Source organism: Brachyhypopomus gauderio, chromosome 12, assembly GCF_052324685.1.
Source record: "Brachyhypopomus gauderio isolate BG-103 chromosome 12, BGAUD_0.2, whole genome shotgun sequence".
Taxonomy (NCBI): Eukaryota; Metazoa; Chordata; class Actinopteri; order Gymnotiformes; family Hypopomidae; genus Brachyhypopomus; species Brachyhypopomus gauderio.
The window spans coordinates 22,936,890-22,956,238 of record NC_135222.1 but is presented as its reverse complement, the minus strand read 5'-3'; the positions used below and the strand labels follow the sequence as shown (position 1 = coordinate 22,956,238).

The following is a 19,349-nucleotide window of genomic DNA, read 5'->3' as shown; positions in this document are numbered from 1 at the left end:
GCTGTAAGCAGCAGTTTTTATTCTAAGGTACACTACGACTTAGGATTCGTTGCGGGTTCACGGTCGTATATGAAGACAAAGCCTAATGTTTAAGAATGAACAGTTGCTCTACGCTCAAGACACACCGGTTTCATTGTTATCAAACATCCACAGAGTACTGGGTTATATTGATTTGAATTGTTTCATGTTTTAGACACGATTGACAGTCAGCGGCGTGCGGTTATAATTGATACGGGATATCATTTTTAAATCTAAGCGATAGTTTTAGGGTTAAACCCTAACCTGTCTAAGTAGGCTAGTAAGCAATTATATAAAGTAGCCTACTTCAGATGGCTTTAGCGAACAATGTTTTTATTTTCTTTTTGTTTAATACTACTGCAACTAATGATAACAATAATACTAATTCCAGTTTAGGTGCGAGTAGAGTACAGCAGCTTTAGGCTACTGCAATAGCTATTTGATAAGTGAACTACTGAAAAAAATGGATATGTGCCCGTTCATTTTCATAGAGACTTCCTTTATTCCTTTTTAGTAAATATTTACTAAATATTTACTATTTATTAATGGCTTAATTCCTTACAGTATGCTATCCAATTCTGCTCACATGCAACTGTTAATACTGATACATTTTTTCTAATATATATAATATAAATGTATGCGAGCTACTACTGATTGCAATTTATTATCTTACTAATATGTTGTCAGCGGAATGTTATTAGAAGTTTTTTATATATTATCAAAACTGTTTAATCAATGGTATTGTTACATTCATACGCTGTAACAGGAAACATCTATCCGATAATGTTCACTTGAATTCAGCCTGCAGATGAGAGAAATAGAAACATAGTTTCAGTGTGACGCCGACAGCGTCCAAATGTATGAACAAACATTTGAGTTGTCAGTAAATACCACGTGCAATTGATTGTTTCTCAGATGTCATCGTGTTTTTGTTTAAGGAGCACCACAGCCATTAAAGTATCATGAATCATTTTACAATATGAATTATAACAAATCTTACCTATGGTCATTATTTGCAGTATTTACAAACCGCATGCAAAATCCACGTGCAAATAACTTGTGTCTTAAGTCCATGTCAAATGGCCTGATACGCTCTCCACAGAGCGGACGTTCCTGTCTCCTTTAGCCTGTTAGTCTGTTAACATTGACGTTGTGTGTACTGTATGTAGTCTTCTAACTTGGAAACAATCAAGGGCAAAACCATGCAGCACTTCTGCTCATATCCTGGCGTGTCATCGATCATTTTTCCCTACGACTGTCCCTATGCCCGTCAGCCGCTACTGAAGAAACCGGTCAATGTGTGACGTCATATCTTCTGTGGGACACTGCAGACTTCACACAGCGCCCCCCCCCCTCTCTCTCTCTCTCGTCTTCTCCATCTCCTTTCATTTCCAATTATACTTGTCATTTAGCTGAGTGCTAACCGTAATTTCTTGGTTTGATCGCGCGGTGTCCTGTATGGCGGATATATATCGTGGTTCTTCTTTTTTGGATGATATGGGCGATCATTTCAAAAGTAAGTAACTGCGCGCAAGCCAAAACTACCAGATTTTCTTTGACTCTCATAATGTACCGACAAATGTTTATCTAACACATGTGAATTTACTGACACCTCCAAGCAGGCTTCTGGTTGTCTGCCATCTGCCATATATGTTTAATATATTGATATTTTGCTTTCTCATCATACGTCTTTAATGAAATGTTCATCACTACAACGTGCTCCAGCATTTTGTTTCCCTGCTAAATCTGAACTCTGACCTCTTGATAGATGACGCTTAGTGATGGTCTTGTGTTTTCGTGCGCAGAGAAGACTGGCTTGTCCATGTGTGTGGGCTGCGGAAGTCAGATCCATGATCGGTACATCCTTCGGGTCTCCCCTGATCTGGAGTGGCACGCTACCTGCCTGAAATGCACAGAGTGCAACCAGTACCTCGATGAGACTTGTACTTGCTTTGTACGTGACGGGAAAACCTACTGCAAGAGGGATTATGTAAGGTACGATTTCAAAACATCTTATAAGTAGTTTTTTAAAGTATAGTCAGTTTACAGACATTTACACAAGGAATCTAAGTTACAAATATCAAACGGGTGTTTAGAATTTACACAGGGGTCTGTAAGTATTGCTCACCATAGTAACAGACATGTAGGGGGAGACCGGGTATGGTTGTAACATGGGGAGAGTTGTAACACCATCAGTTCCACCGATCACGGATAAGATAGGAGTCATATGATCATTCCAGTATTTACCCAAGTCCTCCCTGATCCCACATGGTGGATATCAAGGCTGGAAACAGGCACATGCAGATTCTATAGAGAAAAAACTGATTTTGAGGTGAGAAAGTAAATTTCTGAATCAAGACTATATTTTGTTTAGTACTTATACTATTGCAGATAAAACCATATCAATTATATCACATTAAACTGTATTTTCTCAGGTAAATTGTGATGCATTTTAAATTTCAAATCATTATGCTAATACAGTTAGCTTAAACAATGGGTGACAGGGGTGGGGTGGGTTGTAACATAGCTTTAAAAAGTGTTACAACTATCACCTTACATATAACTAAAACTTTCTTGATTTTTAATCATTTTAAAGAATGCCTAGATAGTGGAAAAGAAAGACTGACAGAGGTGTGCCTGCAAATGTTTTTTAAAAAAAGCATCTGATGAGGTCACAAGAAGGGCAAGTCAGTCAGATCAGTTGCGAAGGCACATGGTATCTGCCATGTAACACACACACACACACACACACACACACACACACACTGACATTGTTTATTATTTGACCTACATGTTCGTTACACAGGTACATGTACACAGGTACATTGTTTTCATTAAGCATACATATTTTAGTACACTAATTTACACACACACAGTCCTGAGTAAAACATAGTGTATTTAAGAGAGAGAGAGAGAGAGAGAGAGAGAGAGAGAGAGAGAGAGAGAGAGAGAGTGTGAGTGAGTGTGTGTGTTTTTGATTGTTCTTTTATTTCAATAAATCTCTTTCTGAAGAATATTTCATGGTGTGGCCTCTGTTTTTGCTTCTTTTGTCTAATTGTTGGAGCATGTGTTACAACCTACCCCGGTAGTGGGGCAGGTTGTAACAAAGGAACACCATGTAGTATTTGACATCAACTCACGAGAGCTGTGATATTTGTTTAATACAAATGGCACCAATTCAAACCTTAATTCAAATGTGTGTACTTTGTATAAAAGTTTGAGAACTATAGCTCAAAAATTCAGTGAGTTACAGGTGCTGAAGCAAAACGTGTTACAACCATATCCGGTCTCCCTACATAAATAACTGCAATCAGGACCATACATATCTTCAGTCATGTTTAGAAAGGGTTAAATACTAGTAAGATTTCTAAAACTGTTTAACCTAAAACAGTTAGATGTCTAAAGTGTAAATGTCCAAACTGTCCTATTAGTCTGTTTTGCACTGCTCTATTTTAGTATGTTCAGCGTCACCTCTTTCTTCTACAGACTGTTCGGAATAAAGTGCGTCAAATGTAGATTGGCCTTCAGCAGTAAAGACCTGGTTATGCGTGCCCGGCACACCGTCTACCACGTCGAGTGTTTCCGCTGTGCAATATGTAGCCGGCAGCTCTTACCGGGCGACGAGTTCTCCGTACGGGACGACAGACTGCTGTGTAGAACAGATCACGGGTTGTTACTGGAGTGTGGAGTGGGCAGAGGCCCTCACAGCCCAGAACAACTCCACAACAGAGATTCACCTTTGGCAGGTCAGTAGATCCCTGAGGTTCAGCGGCCTTTAAAAATTAGCATATATATGCACCGTTATCGAAACAAAATGGCTGAATTTGCACTTGGCCCCTCATATTAAATCCAGAATTGTGTTTAAAGACAAAACATACAATTAAATTAAAAAAGGATTTGTGGCGAGATCGGATGACCGGTTCCCCTTTTTGCGCGTGCTTTTTACAGTGTGTCCAAACGTATAATATACCAGAGTCACATGAACACAACAGTGTAATCCATTTCATTTGAGAATATTTAAAGATAATTTCTAATAAGCGTATTTATTTGTTGTATTTTTATCTATTAATATTTTTGTTAGGGTCCTGCTGTTGTTAATGTTTTTAATAAATCCGCGAAGTGTAATCAGCTGAGTCAAGTCTAAATACGAGTATAGATGTGTTCTCTTCTATAGTTGATAAATAAGTATTTGAATGATAATTACATACATTTTTCGTTTTTGTTTCGCTTCAGCGGATCTGATGTCTGTCCGACAGGCGCCACACCGGAATCGCGCGCTCAAACAATCAGAAAAGACGACGCGCGTGCGAACTGTGCTGAACGAACAGCAGCTGCACACTTTACGCACGTGCTACAACGCGAACCCGCGGCCCGACGCGCTGATGAAGGAGCAGCTGGTTGAGATGACGGGTCTGACCGCTCGGGTCATTCGGGTCTGGTTTCAGAACAAGCGCTGTAAAGACAAAAAGAGGTCCAAACTACCGAAACACCTACAGCAGCAGCAACACGGCGATGAGCCTGTAAGCACTTAGAGAACCGGGGTAATCTTATTATATTTCAGCACCGTGACGAGTGTCAGTAATTGTTTAAAGTTCGTTATTTTGAATGGCCTCAGACATTAGACAACTGGAAGACGGTTCTGGGTTTTAAGACTATTAGAATATGATTTTTCCAGGTAGTTGTTGACATCTACAGTAGGCCTAAGGTCGTTTTAGAGAAGCGGACAAGTATTCAACTGGGTTTTCCCTGGTTTCAATGTTCTGAATCAGACACTGGGCCTGACAGGCACTGCGCTGATCGCGGAACGTCCAGTCAGGCTCGGCGCCTCAATGTCCGGCCATCCGGTGGAAGCGACCACGTACCGACCGCCTTGGAAGGTTCTAAGCGACCTCGCACTCCAGAGCGATCTGGACCAGCCGGTTTTCCAGAAGCTGGTGAGTGAACGACAATTCATGTAGGCGCGCGGAAGAAGATATACAAACTGGACTTTTTATGTATTGTAGCTAATACTGGTGTACGCACATGCAGCCTCAAAAATTATTTTTTACATATTGATCTTTACTTTGTGTTATTTCCCCGTGGTTTAAGGGTTATGTCCTGCAATTTAGAACCAAGTGGCACGATCCAGCATATTAACGTTATTCGTGTTATTTAATAGGCTATTTAGGGTGAATTGTCTTCTCGCTCACAGGTCTCTTTCTCGGAATCGGGATCTATAGGAAATGTATCTGGCAGTGACGTGGCTTCTTTGTCATCGCAATTACCGAGCACCCCGAAAAGTCTCGTATCCAGCCCGGTGGAAACGTGAGAGCAGAGAGGAGCCCTTCCCGGTATATGACGTTTTTGCTATCCTGCATGAAATCCAGTCAGTCTGAAGCGCAAGTCACGGATTTCGTAGAAAATGGGATTTCCATCATTCATCGAACCGGAAAGTGGCGGACAATTCTCACGTGCTGATAACAGATTACGCGGAGAAGCGAGAATCTTTCCCGGGTCGAGCAGTACGAACGGAACGGATCCAAACCACACAAGGACACTGTAACTTTTCAAAATGTGTCACTTGTCATTCTTATAAGAATCAAACGGAGTCCTAAAGATATACAGACGAAATTAATACAAAGTACCGGTCTTATAAATTGATTAATGCCAGCCATGTTGAGCTTCACGAGAAAAAAATGAATTGTTATTTTTCATATTCGTACTGAAATAAAGATGAGAAACATGATTGTGAGTTTGTGAATTTAGCGTTAGGGTCTAAAGAGCTTTTAAAAATCAGGAAAATGGCATTCAGATATAGCCTATAAAGCGCGAAATTCAACAGGATTAACGCCAATCTACCATCATTCTGGTTGCCGCAGGCTTGTATTTCTTGTCATGCACTTCACAGTTTTTTTCTAGGAAATGTACGAATTAAACAGGAAAACGTATAATGACAATAATATTTATAATACGTTGTTGTTATTATTAAGAAGGGTTTATAAATGTAGCAGCTTGTCGTATTTTTTACTTTGACGTTCTCTCTAAATATTTTACTTTTTGAATGTCTAAAAACGAATATATATATATATATATATATATATATATATATATATATATATATATATATATTAAAAAACCGTAAACGAAAATAATTTTGAAACTTCATTATTATCTAAATTATACACCAATGGATTTATAAATTGACGTAAATTGACGTTATAATTTTCGTTTAGTTTTTAGGCTTACCTTTAATGGTAAAGTCTCTAAACGTTAGAGTTAGGGTTAAGGTTAGCGTCTGTGTGAGCAGTACACTCTTTGCTCCGTCTCTAGCGCACGCTACTAAACTAGGCGGTTATGGACACCGGATTTGTCGTTAACGTGAAGCGATAAATTCAACGAATATGCGTAATTTGCTACAATGTTATCTCAAGAATGTGTTGTAGTTATGGTATCGTCGATTAAGTAAAGTAAAGTAAAGTAATTCACTGGCGTAATATCGAGTGATTAGTGTCATAGTGTAGACTTGAGGTATTTTACCATTAACGCAGAAAATGCATTAGGGCTGCTATTGTTAAAAGTGTTTTTAGGATCTCATAAATTGAGGATATTTACGGCCACCATGCTGTGTTCCCTTCACCCTCACCCCTGCTTCTGGGTCTGGGGTTCTTCTGTAGCTCTTCCTGAATGTGCGTGTTTGCGTGTGTATGTTGTATGTGTGTGGTGTTTCTAGTTACACACAGCAGCTATAAAGTCCTTCATATTCAGCACATCCTCAACATCACTAGCCTAGATGACTAGGCCCTACGTGTTGCTAAGTTGGTACTAGAGGTGTAGCTTTATCGCAACCACTATACCCCCAACCCACCGCCTTGTACCAGACTGGTTGTCTCTACCACGTTCTAGGTTAGATGATGCACTCTGGGTCTTAAGAGCAGGATAAACACCCATAACTCACGTTTTTATAATTCCAGCATCATGTGACCTCAGAAACATCCTACACCAGTGTTCAAGGGGTTGCTGTGACATCAGATTAACTATCACAACCACAACAACATTCAGTTCTCCCTTCATGACACTATAGCATCTTTCATGTTTGCAATAATATAAATCTTCACTGTATGTCATGAGGTGTTTTCTAATTTATGAACATTTTGTTTACACACACTCTGGTAACAGTGGCAGTATAAGCAGTATCCAAACACACCATCTTCCTTATGACTGTTTTCCATACGTAAATGCTAATTTATACACTCACACACACACAGGAATTTGATAAATACACAATGCTGATGGGCACAGAAATGTACATTTAAAAAGCAGAATCAGAAATCATTTTTAATCTCAGTGAACCTAAATATTGTGTAGATCATTATGCAAACTGAATCTACAGAATATTAACACAGTAAATAAAGTGTGTACAGGTAGTATTAGAATGTTAATCCTGGTTGCAATGTGATAGCATTGTAACATAAATAATAACATGTGTTCCTTTATTATTCATCAGCTCTGGGAAGGACTGCCTCTACTGACTATTGAGGAAATGCCAAAAGGGAGAGAGGGAGAGAAGGAGAGGGAGGGAGGGAGGGAGGGAGGGAGGGAGAGAAGGAGAGGGAGGGAGGGAGGGAGAAAGAGGGAGGGAGAGAAAGAGAGAGGGGGGTTACAATGTATGATTTTTTATGTATGTATTATGAGTTAGGGTTATGGTCTAGGTTAGGGTTAGGGGTTAAAAGTTAGTTTAGTGTTTAGGGTTAGGTTAGGGTTAGGGGTTAGGGGTTAGGGATCCTCTTACAACCTTTACTTTGTCTGACCTCCAATAACACATCTTTTCTCTTTCACTTATCTATTCCTTCACTGACAATGGCAGCCATGACCACATGATCACACACATACACACAGTCACACACACAATTTCTTTGTTGTCATTCTCTAATTCACTTAAAGACTGCCATAACCTCCCACACACACCTACACACAGAGATACACATACCCTACAACCATACACACACTAGAGAGTTAAGAGAGTTTAAAAGAGGATCGTGCACACTGATAATCACAGGTTACATATATCAGAAAAGCATACAGAGAGCTAGTCAGGCTAGGGAGGAAGATGAGATATAAGATAAAACAAGAACATAAAGACAGAGAAATGGAAAGTCTGAACTCATAGAAACAGATGAGTGAGTGAGAGATGGAAGAGGTGGAGAGGGAAGAGACAGGGAAAGAGAAAGAGAGGGAGGGGGAGAGAGAAAGAGGGAGTGGGGTGAGGAGGGAGGGGGTGAGAGAAAGAGAGAGAGTGGGAGAGAAAGAATAAAAAAAATGAACAGATAGCACTGAACACCAGAAGGGCTCGTAACTGTAGACAGGACAGATGCAGAATGTTGAGACACTACAGTCTGTCATCCAATTGGAGAGGGTCAAAGGTGAAGATGATTAGGTCACAGACAGCTCTGCTCTCCAGGGTGTTGAGATCACATATCTCTCACACACACACAGTTCCAACAGGCAAGTGTATTGCTCATTTCACTGGAGGACAGTACGATTGAACTGTTTTTTCCCTAAATGTTATCAACACACATATTCTGTTATAGTCATATCTGCATACAAACACACAAAAACACAACACACACACTTACTGATGTTTATTTTTTTACAACATTCAGAATGAAGGACAGATCTCATCCTTGCAACAGTTCTGTGATGCAGACTTGTCTCAGGTTGGGCTATATCAACACACCCTTTTGTCTCTGCTCGATATGATGTTCTTACAACATCATTTATAAGAATATGATCTACATATTAGGGAGAGTCTGGATTTTCTTCATATTTTAGTCACTGTCCCAACTATTCAAGCTCTGTTTTGTGTCACAACTGTAGTTCAACTGATCCCAATCATGAAGGTTGTGATCATTATCGGGCCCTTTTAACAGGGAGCGTGTTAGTGTAGGTACGTAGAACGTCACTAACTAACCCTAACCCTAACTCACAGGTGTCAAACTCAAGGCCCGCGGGCCAAATGTGACCCGCCGCGTCATTTTATGTGGCTCGCGATAGCTCAAAAAGCCCAGTTGTCTAAAAAAAAGTTAAATACGTGCAGTGACCAAAAACTACATTTGCCACAATTATGTTAGCCGCGAAGTGACGCGTCTCGACACGGCAGTGTTTTCACATAGATGCGATTTTCCCCATAAGTGAAATTGAGAAATACAGATAATGATCCCAAAATGTCCAGGAAGAGAAAAATCGATGCAGATGTGAGGTTGTTTCAAGAAAGATGGGAAAGCAAATACATGTTTGTGTTTCAAGCAGAAAAACGGATTTGTATTTTGTGTTATGATGCGGTGGCGATCATTTTGAGACCAAACACTGAGCTCAGTACGCCAAAATTAGGCATCTAAAAAACCAACTATAATTGCCAAAGAATTAAAAAGCAAACTGCGATCGCAACAGAATGTGTTCCCCATAGCCACAACCACAAACAATGCAGCAGGAAAAGCTATGTTGAAGAAATCGCCAGCGCATGTTTTCACAATTGCAACTTTCAGGTTATTTCATATTTCAAGTTTTGAACAAAGTAAATGTGATCTCTTTGAAGTTATTTTTCTTTATTCACTTGGATGGTGTAATGTGGGTTTCATAACCTAACAAAAGCATTTATGTTATAATAACTGTAACGGGGGGACAGAGGCGGCCACAGGATTGCATCGAATGGTCTTTATTCTCCACTCACAAAAGGAAACATAAACAACTGCAAAGCAGCAAAATTGAGTAGCGTCCAAGCCACTGGCGGGGCAATGTGCAGCACTGGACCGAACGACCTGCGGGAATAAATAGGTAAACATAAACAGGGACAGGCGCTAGTAATGCGGCGATTGGGACCGAGGGTGTGGTTTGGTGCTCGGGGCGTGTGCTGTGAGGGCGTGGTTTGGTGCTCGGGGGCGTGTGTTGGGAGGTAGCGCGAGCTGTGACACGCGCCCTCTGGCGGCGACCCGGCCTCCCCACCGTGACAATAACAGCAACAAGCAAACATTTTTTTTTACACCTATGCAAATATATATATGAATAAGTAATAAATTATCACTAACAAAATGTAACAAAAGTAGTTACATTTATAAGTTACATATGGCCCCCTGTGGGCGACGATTATGATGATGTGGCATGTTGGAAGAGGATAAGTGTCTGTAGTGTCACAAGTGTGTTAGGTAGTGTTAGGGTAAGAGTTATTATTCACAACAGGTAAGTGCCCTAAAATGTCAGTCAACTCCAGAGAAGTAGCAATCTCCATGCACCTTCACACTGTTTAATGAGGCAACTAAAAATTAAGACTCCAAAATATTGAATAAAAAACAAGAAAACTGCAAACTTTGTTGGCTAATCTTTAGACATCAAATGTAACAATATATGCCATAACACCAATTAGTTCGCAGGTATGTTAGATAAGGACTACATTTAGTTAAGGAACATTATTTGTATGACAAAGTACATAGTCTAGTCTATTCACTCTCCCATCATGGCAAAGACCACAGGAATATATTTCTAACAATATGATTTGAATATAAAGTCATTGTTACGTATCAATTCTTGAGACTGGACGCAGACGCAGACTTTTCAAGGGGTTTAATACAATTGTGTAGGTGAAATGAATCATAAGAGATGGCCTGGTGAATTTGGATTTTAATTTGTGTGTGGTTAAGGAGGGGGACAGGGGGGTTTAAATGTATTTATTTATGTCACATTATCGAAGTTTATGTATTTGGTGCAAGAAAGATCCCAAGGTAAATGTATGAGGTAAAAAGAACAGAGAGAGAATGACATATTTGCATAGTTGCAACTACATGAAATATTCATGTATAAATAGTTATATCATCTGGGTATATTCGGACTCTGGGTCTTGCTTGTGCTGAGGCAAACTATGCTGGATAAGAAGTATGTTTGACTTCACAGGAGAGTTCTTTTCCCACTGAGGAGAAACATGTGCCAGGGTGGTTTCAGAAGATGAAATATGAATAGCTGTGGTAAGACGTGTGGGAAGTCTGTGGACCACAGGCTGTCACCAGTGTGACTGTGGACAGCCTGTTCCATCCCACTGTACCCCACACCATTGTACCCAACCACAGCACTACACCATACCATACTACTGTACCACTCCACTGTACCCCACACTATTGTACCAAACCACACCATACCACTGTACTTTTCCATGGTAGCATGCCACTGTACCAAAGCATCATCAACATCAGACTGGTCAATAAGATCAGACTTGTCAACATCAGACTCGTCAGGATTCAGACCAGGTTTCAACCACCAACAACATTTATGCCAAAATGTGTTGGGCTGATGTTCAACAATATAAAACTGCTCTGTTGTCTTCTGTTGACAGATCCTCCAATATACATGGGTGCTGTTCTCATTATTATACTCCTCACTCACATCCTTCATGTTCAATAACTCCTGTTTTCAGCACTCAGCTTTCAGTTGTTGTCAGTGAGTTGTCAGTGAAAATATATACTCATCAAAATGTGTGTGTGTATAGTGTATGTATAATGGCTTGGATACCATTATATATTTTGATACCATTATATGTTGTCTGTTGTCTTGGACAAGACTCCTGCTCCCTGGCAGAATACGTCACAGCACATCAGCTAACAGGATGGTTGGACATTGCAGCTTTATGAGGTAGGAGGCCTTGTGAGGTAGGAGGCCTTGGTGGCATCCTTCAATAAATACATATACACATAAATGTGTGTATATGTGTAAAAAACATTATATACATTTATCTACACCATTATTGAAAAAGGTCCATAATACCTTGTGAGTGCTTAAATGTCTTCACTGTATAAACATAACAAATATAAATTCCCAAGTTGTTTCAGGTGTCAAAAGCGTTGTGGCTAAAACATGAGGTGATTGAGATAAATGACATAGGTGCTGCCACATTTTTACATGTTATTTATTATTATTACTACAACAAATTATAAATGCCTATTCTACTAAATACATTAAACTATTCCACATAGTACACTAAACACACACACACACACACACACACACACTGCTGACAGCTCTGACAACTCATCCATCTCATTCCTGGCTTTGGGGCTATTTCAGTCTCTTCCTGAGGGGAGGGAGGTGTCAGAAACCCCAAACCCTGTTGTCTTGGACCTGGTGTCTGGGCAGGACTCCAGTTCCCTGGCAGAATAGGTCAAAGCACATCAGCTAACAGGATGGTAGGATGTAACAGTCTTAGGTATGGAGGTCTTATGAGGTAGCAGGTCTTAGTTGCATCCTTCAACAAATTCAGATGTGAACATTGTTCTCCAACTCTACTCCTTACATTAACCCAACCTTAATCTAACCATAACCCAAGAGTTAACACTAAACCTAACTTAACCATCACTAACCCTTAACCTATCACTAACCCTAACCTTTATACAAGGACTAGTTTGCCAGACTGGAGACAGTGTGCCAATTCACAAAAAGGATTTTAACCCTAACCCCAAACCTTACCCTAAAACGTAAGCCTAACCCTAGATAAACTCAAAGCAGGCACCTGTTGGCTTGGACAAAACCCTCTAATGTCATCTTCCCTCTGGTCTGGTATAGAGAAAGGTGGGGAGTGCTAACAAAACAAAATAGTCTTGGACTCAGGCAGGCAGAGCAGGCCTTTCACACACCGTCATGTTCACACACCACCATGTTCGATTGGTGTGTCATTTATTCTGGACTCTGGCGCACAGACTGATGGCGCCACGCTGGTAGCTCACTGACACACTACACCAGTGAGTGCACACACACACACACACACTACACCAGTGAGCGCACACACACACACACACACACACACACTACACCAGTGAGCGCGCACACACACTAACACCAGTGAGCGCGCACACACACTAACACCAGTGAGCGCGCACACACACTAACACCAGTGAGCACACACACACACACACACACACACACAGACATACACACGTCAAGATGGCTTTATTGGCCTGTACAAAATACGAAGTTTTAACTAACATGCACGTATATACAGATATACAAGATATGTACACATACACACATATATATATATGAACATTCTCTCTCTTACACACACTCTCTCTCTCTCTGTCACACACACACATACACACACACACACACACACACATTACACCAGCTCCAGAGAGTAGTACGTACTTCTGCACACACAAACAAACAAACATGAACAAGTCAAGATTGTGTGTGTGTGTGTGTGTGTGTGTGTGTAAGCCCCTCAAGAGAATGAAGGTCAGTCTTGACACAGAGCTTAGATCAATAGTGATAAAAATACACCTGCAACATTTTCTCTCTACTTCCCACACACGTGCACACGCACGCATGTGCGCGCGCACACACGCACACACATACATGCATACACACACAAACACATGTGCTTGCACACACGCAGAAAAGCCCACATGAACATATGCACAAAGAAAAGGCATTTTAATAAATCAGAAATTTTTTTTTTTTTTACATTTTTATGGCATTTGGCAGACGCCCTTATCCAGAGCGACTTACATTTAATCTCATTTTTAGACAAGTCAGCAATTGAGGGTTAAGGGCCTTACTCAGGGGCACCTCAGTCATGGCCTCAGGTCTGGGAATTGAACCCACGACCCTCCGGTCACAAGACCAGTTCCCTAACCACCAGGCCATGACTGCCCGTGACAAATGTACATAACTTTCTCCTTAATGGACTAATAGAGATGATCAATTACAGTTTATGACTGTTAACAGACATTTACCAATACAAAAGACACTTTTTCAAAACTTTAAACACAGCAACACATCATCCTCATACAAATAGCCAAATAGTTTATATCATGTTCAAAAGCACATTTTCGTTATGAAATACAAACTTTGCATTTCACAAAGCAAACAAAGTTGTCTGTATATACATTAACACAGCAACCTGGTTCAGTATCATTCTTTCAAAACACTAGAGCAGATTCTCTATTCAAGAGGAACAAGAGGTCAATCACTGCACAACCTCTAAAACTAAAATGCCTAACAACTAAAACTTGATGGCATTACAGAAACAATATTACATGTAATATTTTACTCTATCCCAGCAAACAGACATTATATAGTAACATCAGTTATTTTCTTATAAGTCAGTTCATTTTTACTGTAATCTACCACATTTAGACTTTTTACTCATGTGTGCATTTGATTTACTATAATGTGCTGTATGTAATGTAGATTAGACAAAAAAGCAGTCTGTGACAGTAAAGGTTATTTTATTAGGGATATGAGCCTAACTCAAAAAAGAATTACCGTTATTGTAAACATAAATAGCCATGGTCCCGTATGTGTAAAAATACACACATAAAAATAGCCACAAAAGGCAGAAAAAACAGATCACGTCATACGTGTAATCTAAACGGTCTTCAGCATTCGGCCACATGTTTTCATCCACATTACATCCAATGTCTTTTGCCATGCGCCTAGGATAGTCACACACACACACACATTACTGTATGTGTACAAAGTTTTTATATATTAAAATAGTTGTTTTTCCCTTTTCTTACTGCTGTTTGTCATGATCCTTTAATCTGGCCCCTCATCGAAAACACAGCCTGGTTAGTGGCCCCCAGGTCATTTGAGTTTGAGACACCTGATCCCCTGACCCCTGATGTTTGACTGAATCAACATTGCGATTAAATCCATTCACCATTTCTTGCGCATTGCCGCCATCTAGTGGATTTTTGACGGAATAAACATTGTAATTAAATCCATTCACCATTTCTTTTGCTGTGAGGCCATCTAGTGGATATTTGGCAGAATGATCTCAGAAAGATTTCTGATCATGTTTTTTTGTAATTATGCATACATACAGAGTGCATTTTAAATAAAGATAATATTGTCATTTTCCGTTACAGAGCAAGATTCATATAAACACAACACACGCGGGAGATGACTATAGACTAAAAACTATCATTTAAAATTGGATTGGGTGAATACTATTGTCTAATTGCTTTTTTTGACATTGTATTATTTCAGACCTAGCTGAATTAACACTGGCAAGGCTGAAATGTCAGGATTTCCAGGACATCACCTCTCCTTCATGCCAGAAAGTTCCTTTTGGTGTTCATGTTGATATATGCCAGTAAATTATGTAAGTATATTTTTTGTAATGAAACATACTTACAAACATTGTGTTAGAATTTGTGTATGTGAATATATATCTGTATATGTTGTAATAATTTTTCACACACACCACCCAGTAATAGATATGGAGGATGTAGAGTAGTGACCGAAGGGTTGTGGGTTCGATTCCCAGGCCTGAGGCCATGACTGAGGTGCCCTTGAGCAAGGCACCTAACCCCAACTGCTCCCCGGGCGCCGGACTAGGGCTGCCCATCGCTCTGGGCACGTGTGCACTAGTAATCACTATTGCGTGTGTGACACAGATTTGCATCAACTCCTGTGAAGGACCACAGATTTACACCTGCTGTATGACATACATACATGCTGGCAAAATGGAAATGCACTTTAACACCATGAAGGAATTCTCCACACAGGCGTACACACATCTGGAAGTGCCATTCTGATGGCGTATGCACCGAAAAAAATAAGGCAGTCTGCATTCTCAGGACGATGCACAAATGTGATGATCTCTGGAGGCCTCAAAATGAAACCAAACACAATTACAGACTACAACATCATGAAGATGATCATATATTTTGATAAATAATGTAATATCATTGAATTTTTATCTGATATATGTCAGACAAAATATTTTCATAATGTAACACACTTTAAAATTTTCTTCTTTGAAGGGTGGTGTGGATATTGTGGGCCAGAAAGTGCGTGGGTATACGGTCTGTGCAGGAACACTGGACTCTGGTAAAGGCAGCGGTGGTGGGTGTGTTATTTTGAACTCTCGATGGGAAACAGACGTATCACTGCTCCCCAGAGATTTAACTCATTACGGTTAAAATTCAGACCGCACTTATCCTGCACATGGTGTGTGGATGGCAGCATCCTGGCCAGGACAACCCCACTCACCAACAGATTCTGTCCACAGGCTATCAAGTTTCTGAACAAGCTGTGATGCTGAACAGGACTGCTGTTACTGTGGTCATTATATTGCTATGTACTAAACATGTACTAAAACCACTAGGGTCAAATTACCACTGAGACACCTTAGTCACTATTATTACTTCACTATATTACATTATTGTTACTGTATTATTTCTGTACTTACAATTTCTTCTCTCGTCACACTCACATTGAACACATTGGAGATCTCATAGTCCCTCCCTAACTGTCTCTTATGGTCTTATATTTATATATCTTATATGTATATTTATGTATATATATTTATATGTTGTTTATAAAATTTCCAAAATTAGTGCTTAGTTTATTTTTTTGGACACACAGTAGGTGTGTTTGTGCTATCTTGATGTAGAGAGTTTTCCCTGTGCCTCACCACAAGCCTTTCTGTGCACTAATGTCCTGTACATGCTGTGCAAATGACAAATAAACAAAATGTTTTTTGCAATAATTGTAATTGCATGTACATTTTAAGCCACACTATACCTGGTAATGATATGGACTGTTTGAAGGGCTCTGCTAAAGGATTTGCCTGTAATAAAACTCATTCTGCTCAGTGCGTGTGTCTTCCTCCTCCTCGCTACACGATGTCTGACGTGTTAACTGTTGTAAGATCCATGTGATCCATGGTACACTGTGTGGGGTGTGGCCAAAAATCAACAAAAACAGATGCCGGGCTGGTATTCAACATCCAGATAGACAGACAGTAATAACATATAACTTGATATATGTTAGACCAGGAAGTGCTAGCAGTACTTCACATGTGCTGTGAGACACTGGAAGTGTTTATATAGAGTGGTGATGAGGCTGATGGAGCACAGGTGAATGAGAGCAGTATCCATGGACACCACTAGTATTCAGGGGGTGAGGCCCTCTAGTGGCCAGAAGGGTGCATGCCAGCCACTTCCCTCACAGCGTCCCTGAAGCAAGTAGAGCCAGTACAGCGGACTAACAGGTGCATGAGATGGGCATGGGTGAGGACCTTTGATCTAATCATAGTGCAGGAGTTGAGACGAGATCTCTGCACAGTGACATGGGAGAGTTCTAATGGATCCCTTGACTAAGTTGTGGTACTGTTTTTTTTTTGTTGTTTATTTTTTACTAAGAAATAAATGAACCCTACTATAAAACAAATGTAACAAAACACTTGATTATTCATTGATTTAATTATACACCCAGTTCTTGAGGTCATTGAGGATTTGTCCAAAATACTGCGGGTCATTATTAATATGCAGCATCTTGCCACTCATCTGGTTAACAATTTCCAGGGTTCGGGTCCAAAAGGCCCCTCAATTTTCTTCCAGCAGGAAAAGTTTGGCTGGGTAGCTGATCTCATGGCCATCATAGGTGAAAGACACCTTGAGCATTCCTTGGACGCTAACGAATTGTAGCAGCAGATCATCTATCATAGCGTGTAATTTCACGTCGTCGATAGTGTTCTCTTTAGAACGTTTTTTTTCCAGAGATGTCAGTAACAGTTGTCGTTTAGCCATGAGTGGGTTTAATTGTAACTTTCCTTTTGACGGCGGTGTCGCGCTGGTTTTGAGGTGTGTAGGACTCAAGTGCAAACCCACAACTAATAAATGCCAAAACCGGCAAACGGAAACCTCCGCGGATGCGGGAAAACCAAAACAAAAACCCCAAAGGGAAAAACAGCTCAACGCTACGGATGAATCTCGACGTGCAACAAAACCAGGTAAGTAAACAAAAGAAAAAAACACGCGGATAATAATCAACGCGTCGATAAAGAGAAAGAACGGAGGAGAACCAAACACACGGAGAACAGCTCAACGTGTCTAAAAGTAAATAAGTGACGAGGGAGGGGATATGAAGCTTAGGTACAAGACCTAGAACTTCTACCTGGGATACCTGTCGGTCTGTCAACCAGAACACTGGCAGACAAACCAACATAGAACATACTGAGAACACTCAGGGAGAAAAATGAGGGCAGGCGAATGAAACGCAGAGAGAAATAACAGCGAGAGACAAATGGCTTGGGCTGTGAGTGTAACGACAACAAACAACTTCAGCAATGGGCTACTGAAGTTGCTCGCACTAAATAGGCTGCAAACACCTGTAGCCTATTGCGTCTGGTTGCCCCCAGGTCTAGCTCGCGGGCTCCTCCTTGTGGCGACCGGTGGAACGCGCCTGGGTCCAACCCTGACATTAATCGACTCAATACGGGTTGTCACAGGGCTTAAGTATATTTTCAGGAAGAATATTCAGAAATCGGGCCGGAGCTACCGACTTAAGCGACCACCTTCGCCGCAGGTCATGTGATCCCCTGTATGGTCATTGTTAAGGTCAGTTAATATAAGCAAGCAATCACGCAGGAACTCTCAATTTGTGTCTGACATTAGATCTTTACATTATGTGATAGATTTTGTTTTTTCGGTGAATTGGCATATAAAAATGGTTTTTGACATATAAAACAAACAAAATTTACTGGCTCGAGGTGAAGGCAGGATGTTGAAATTAGGTGCGCTTGAAACAGCATCTTTATTAAAAGAAAAGAGTAGCGCCTTAGCGCGCCTGGTATACTCGACGCGCCGCAGCGGCGCGAGGGTCCGCGCGGCGAAAATGACGTAATCGCTGTTGCTCCGCCCGTGCGCGAGGGCATCGCGCGCTGTCGCGGCGCGAGGTCGTGCACCTCTCGAATTTTGTAACTTCGCGCGCGCGTCAAAGTCATGTTTGCAGGGTTCATACACCTATACAAGGTGGAATTAAAGCACTTGTACGTCACTTTAAAGGTCCATTTCAATATTTCCCAGCACGTTAAACTTAATTAAGTTAAATATTTATACATATACTCGAAATGAATCGAAATAATTCGAACGTGAAGACGTTAGACGTCTGGGCGTTTTGAAAATAAACAACCATTAAATAATGTGATAAAAAAGCGAATTATTTCGATTCATTTCGAGTATATGTATAAATATTTAACTTAATTAAGTTTAACGTGCTGGGAAATATTGAAATGGACCTTTAAAGTGACGTACAAGTGCTTTAATTCCACCTTGTATAGGTGTATGAACCCGGCAAACATGACTTTGTCCATCGCGCTGAAGCGCGGCGCGCGCGCGAAGTTACAAAATTCGGGAGGTGCACGACCTCGCGGCGCGTCGAGTATAAACCAGGCTTAAACCAGGCTTTAGCGTACACTAAAAAACGTAAAAGATATTACCACTTTTGTAGATGCAAGGTTTTAGTCAAACATTCTCATAATGTAATATTTACTTCCATACACTCACAAGGCTTAATACACAAGG

At 40.5% G+C, this 19,349-nt stretch overlaps 1 protein-coding gene across 1 annotated transcript; it reads left to right on the top strand.

Annotated features, from left to right (window-relative positions):
* Positions 1-1,797: 1,797 nt before the first annotated feature.
* On the top strand, positions 1,798-5,796 carry LOC143528474 (insulin gene enhancer protein isl-2b-like). Its single transcript, XM_077024170.1, has 5 exons — positions 1,798-2,013; positions 3,505-3,764; positions 4,252-4,538; positions 4,788-4,952; positions 5,210-5,796. Exons 1-5 carry the CDS (start codon positions 1,841-1,843, stop codon positions 5,324-5,326), a joined length of 1,002 nt encoding a protein of 333 aa, XP_076880285.1. The 5' UTR covers positions 1,798-1,840; the 3' UTR covers positions 5,327-5,796.
* The last annotated feature ends 13,553 nt before the right edge of the window (positions 5,797-19,349 follow it).

Excerpts from the sequence above, each read along its gene's own strand:
- LOC143528474 (XM_077024170.1), top strand. The coding sequence starts at position 1,841 with ATGTGTGTGGGCTGCGGAAGTCAGATCCATGATCGGTACATCCTTCGG. Across the intron at positions 3,765-4,251 it reads CAGAGATTCACCTTTGGCAG|CGGATCTGATGTCTGTCCGA; the intron begins GTCAGTAGATCC and ends GTTTCGCTTCAG. Across the intron at positions 4,953-5,209 it reads AGCCGGTTTTCCAGAAGCTG|GTCTCTTTCTCGGAATCGGG; the intron begins GTGAGTGAACGA and ends TCTCGCTCACAG.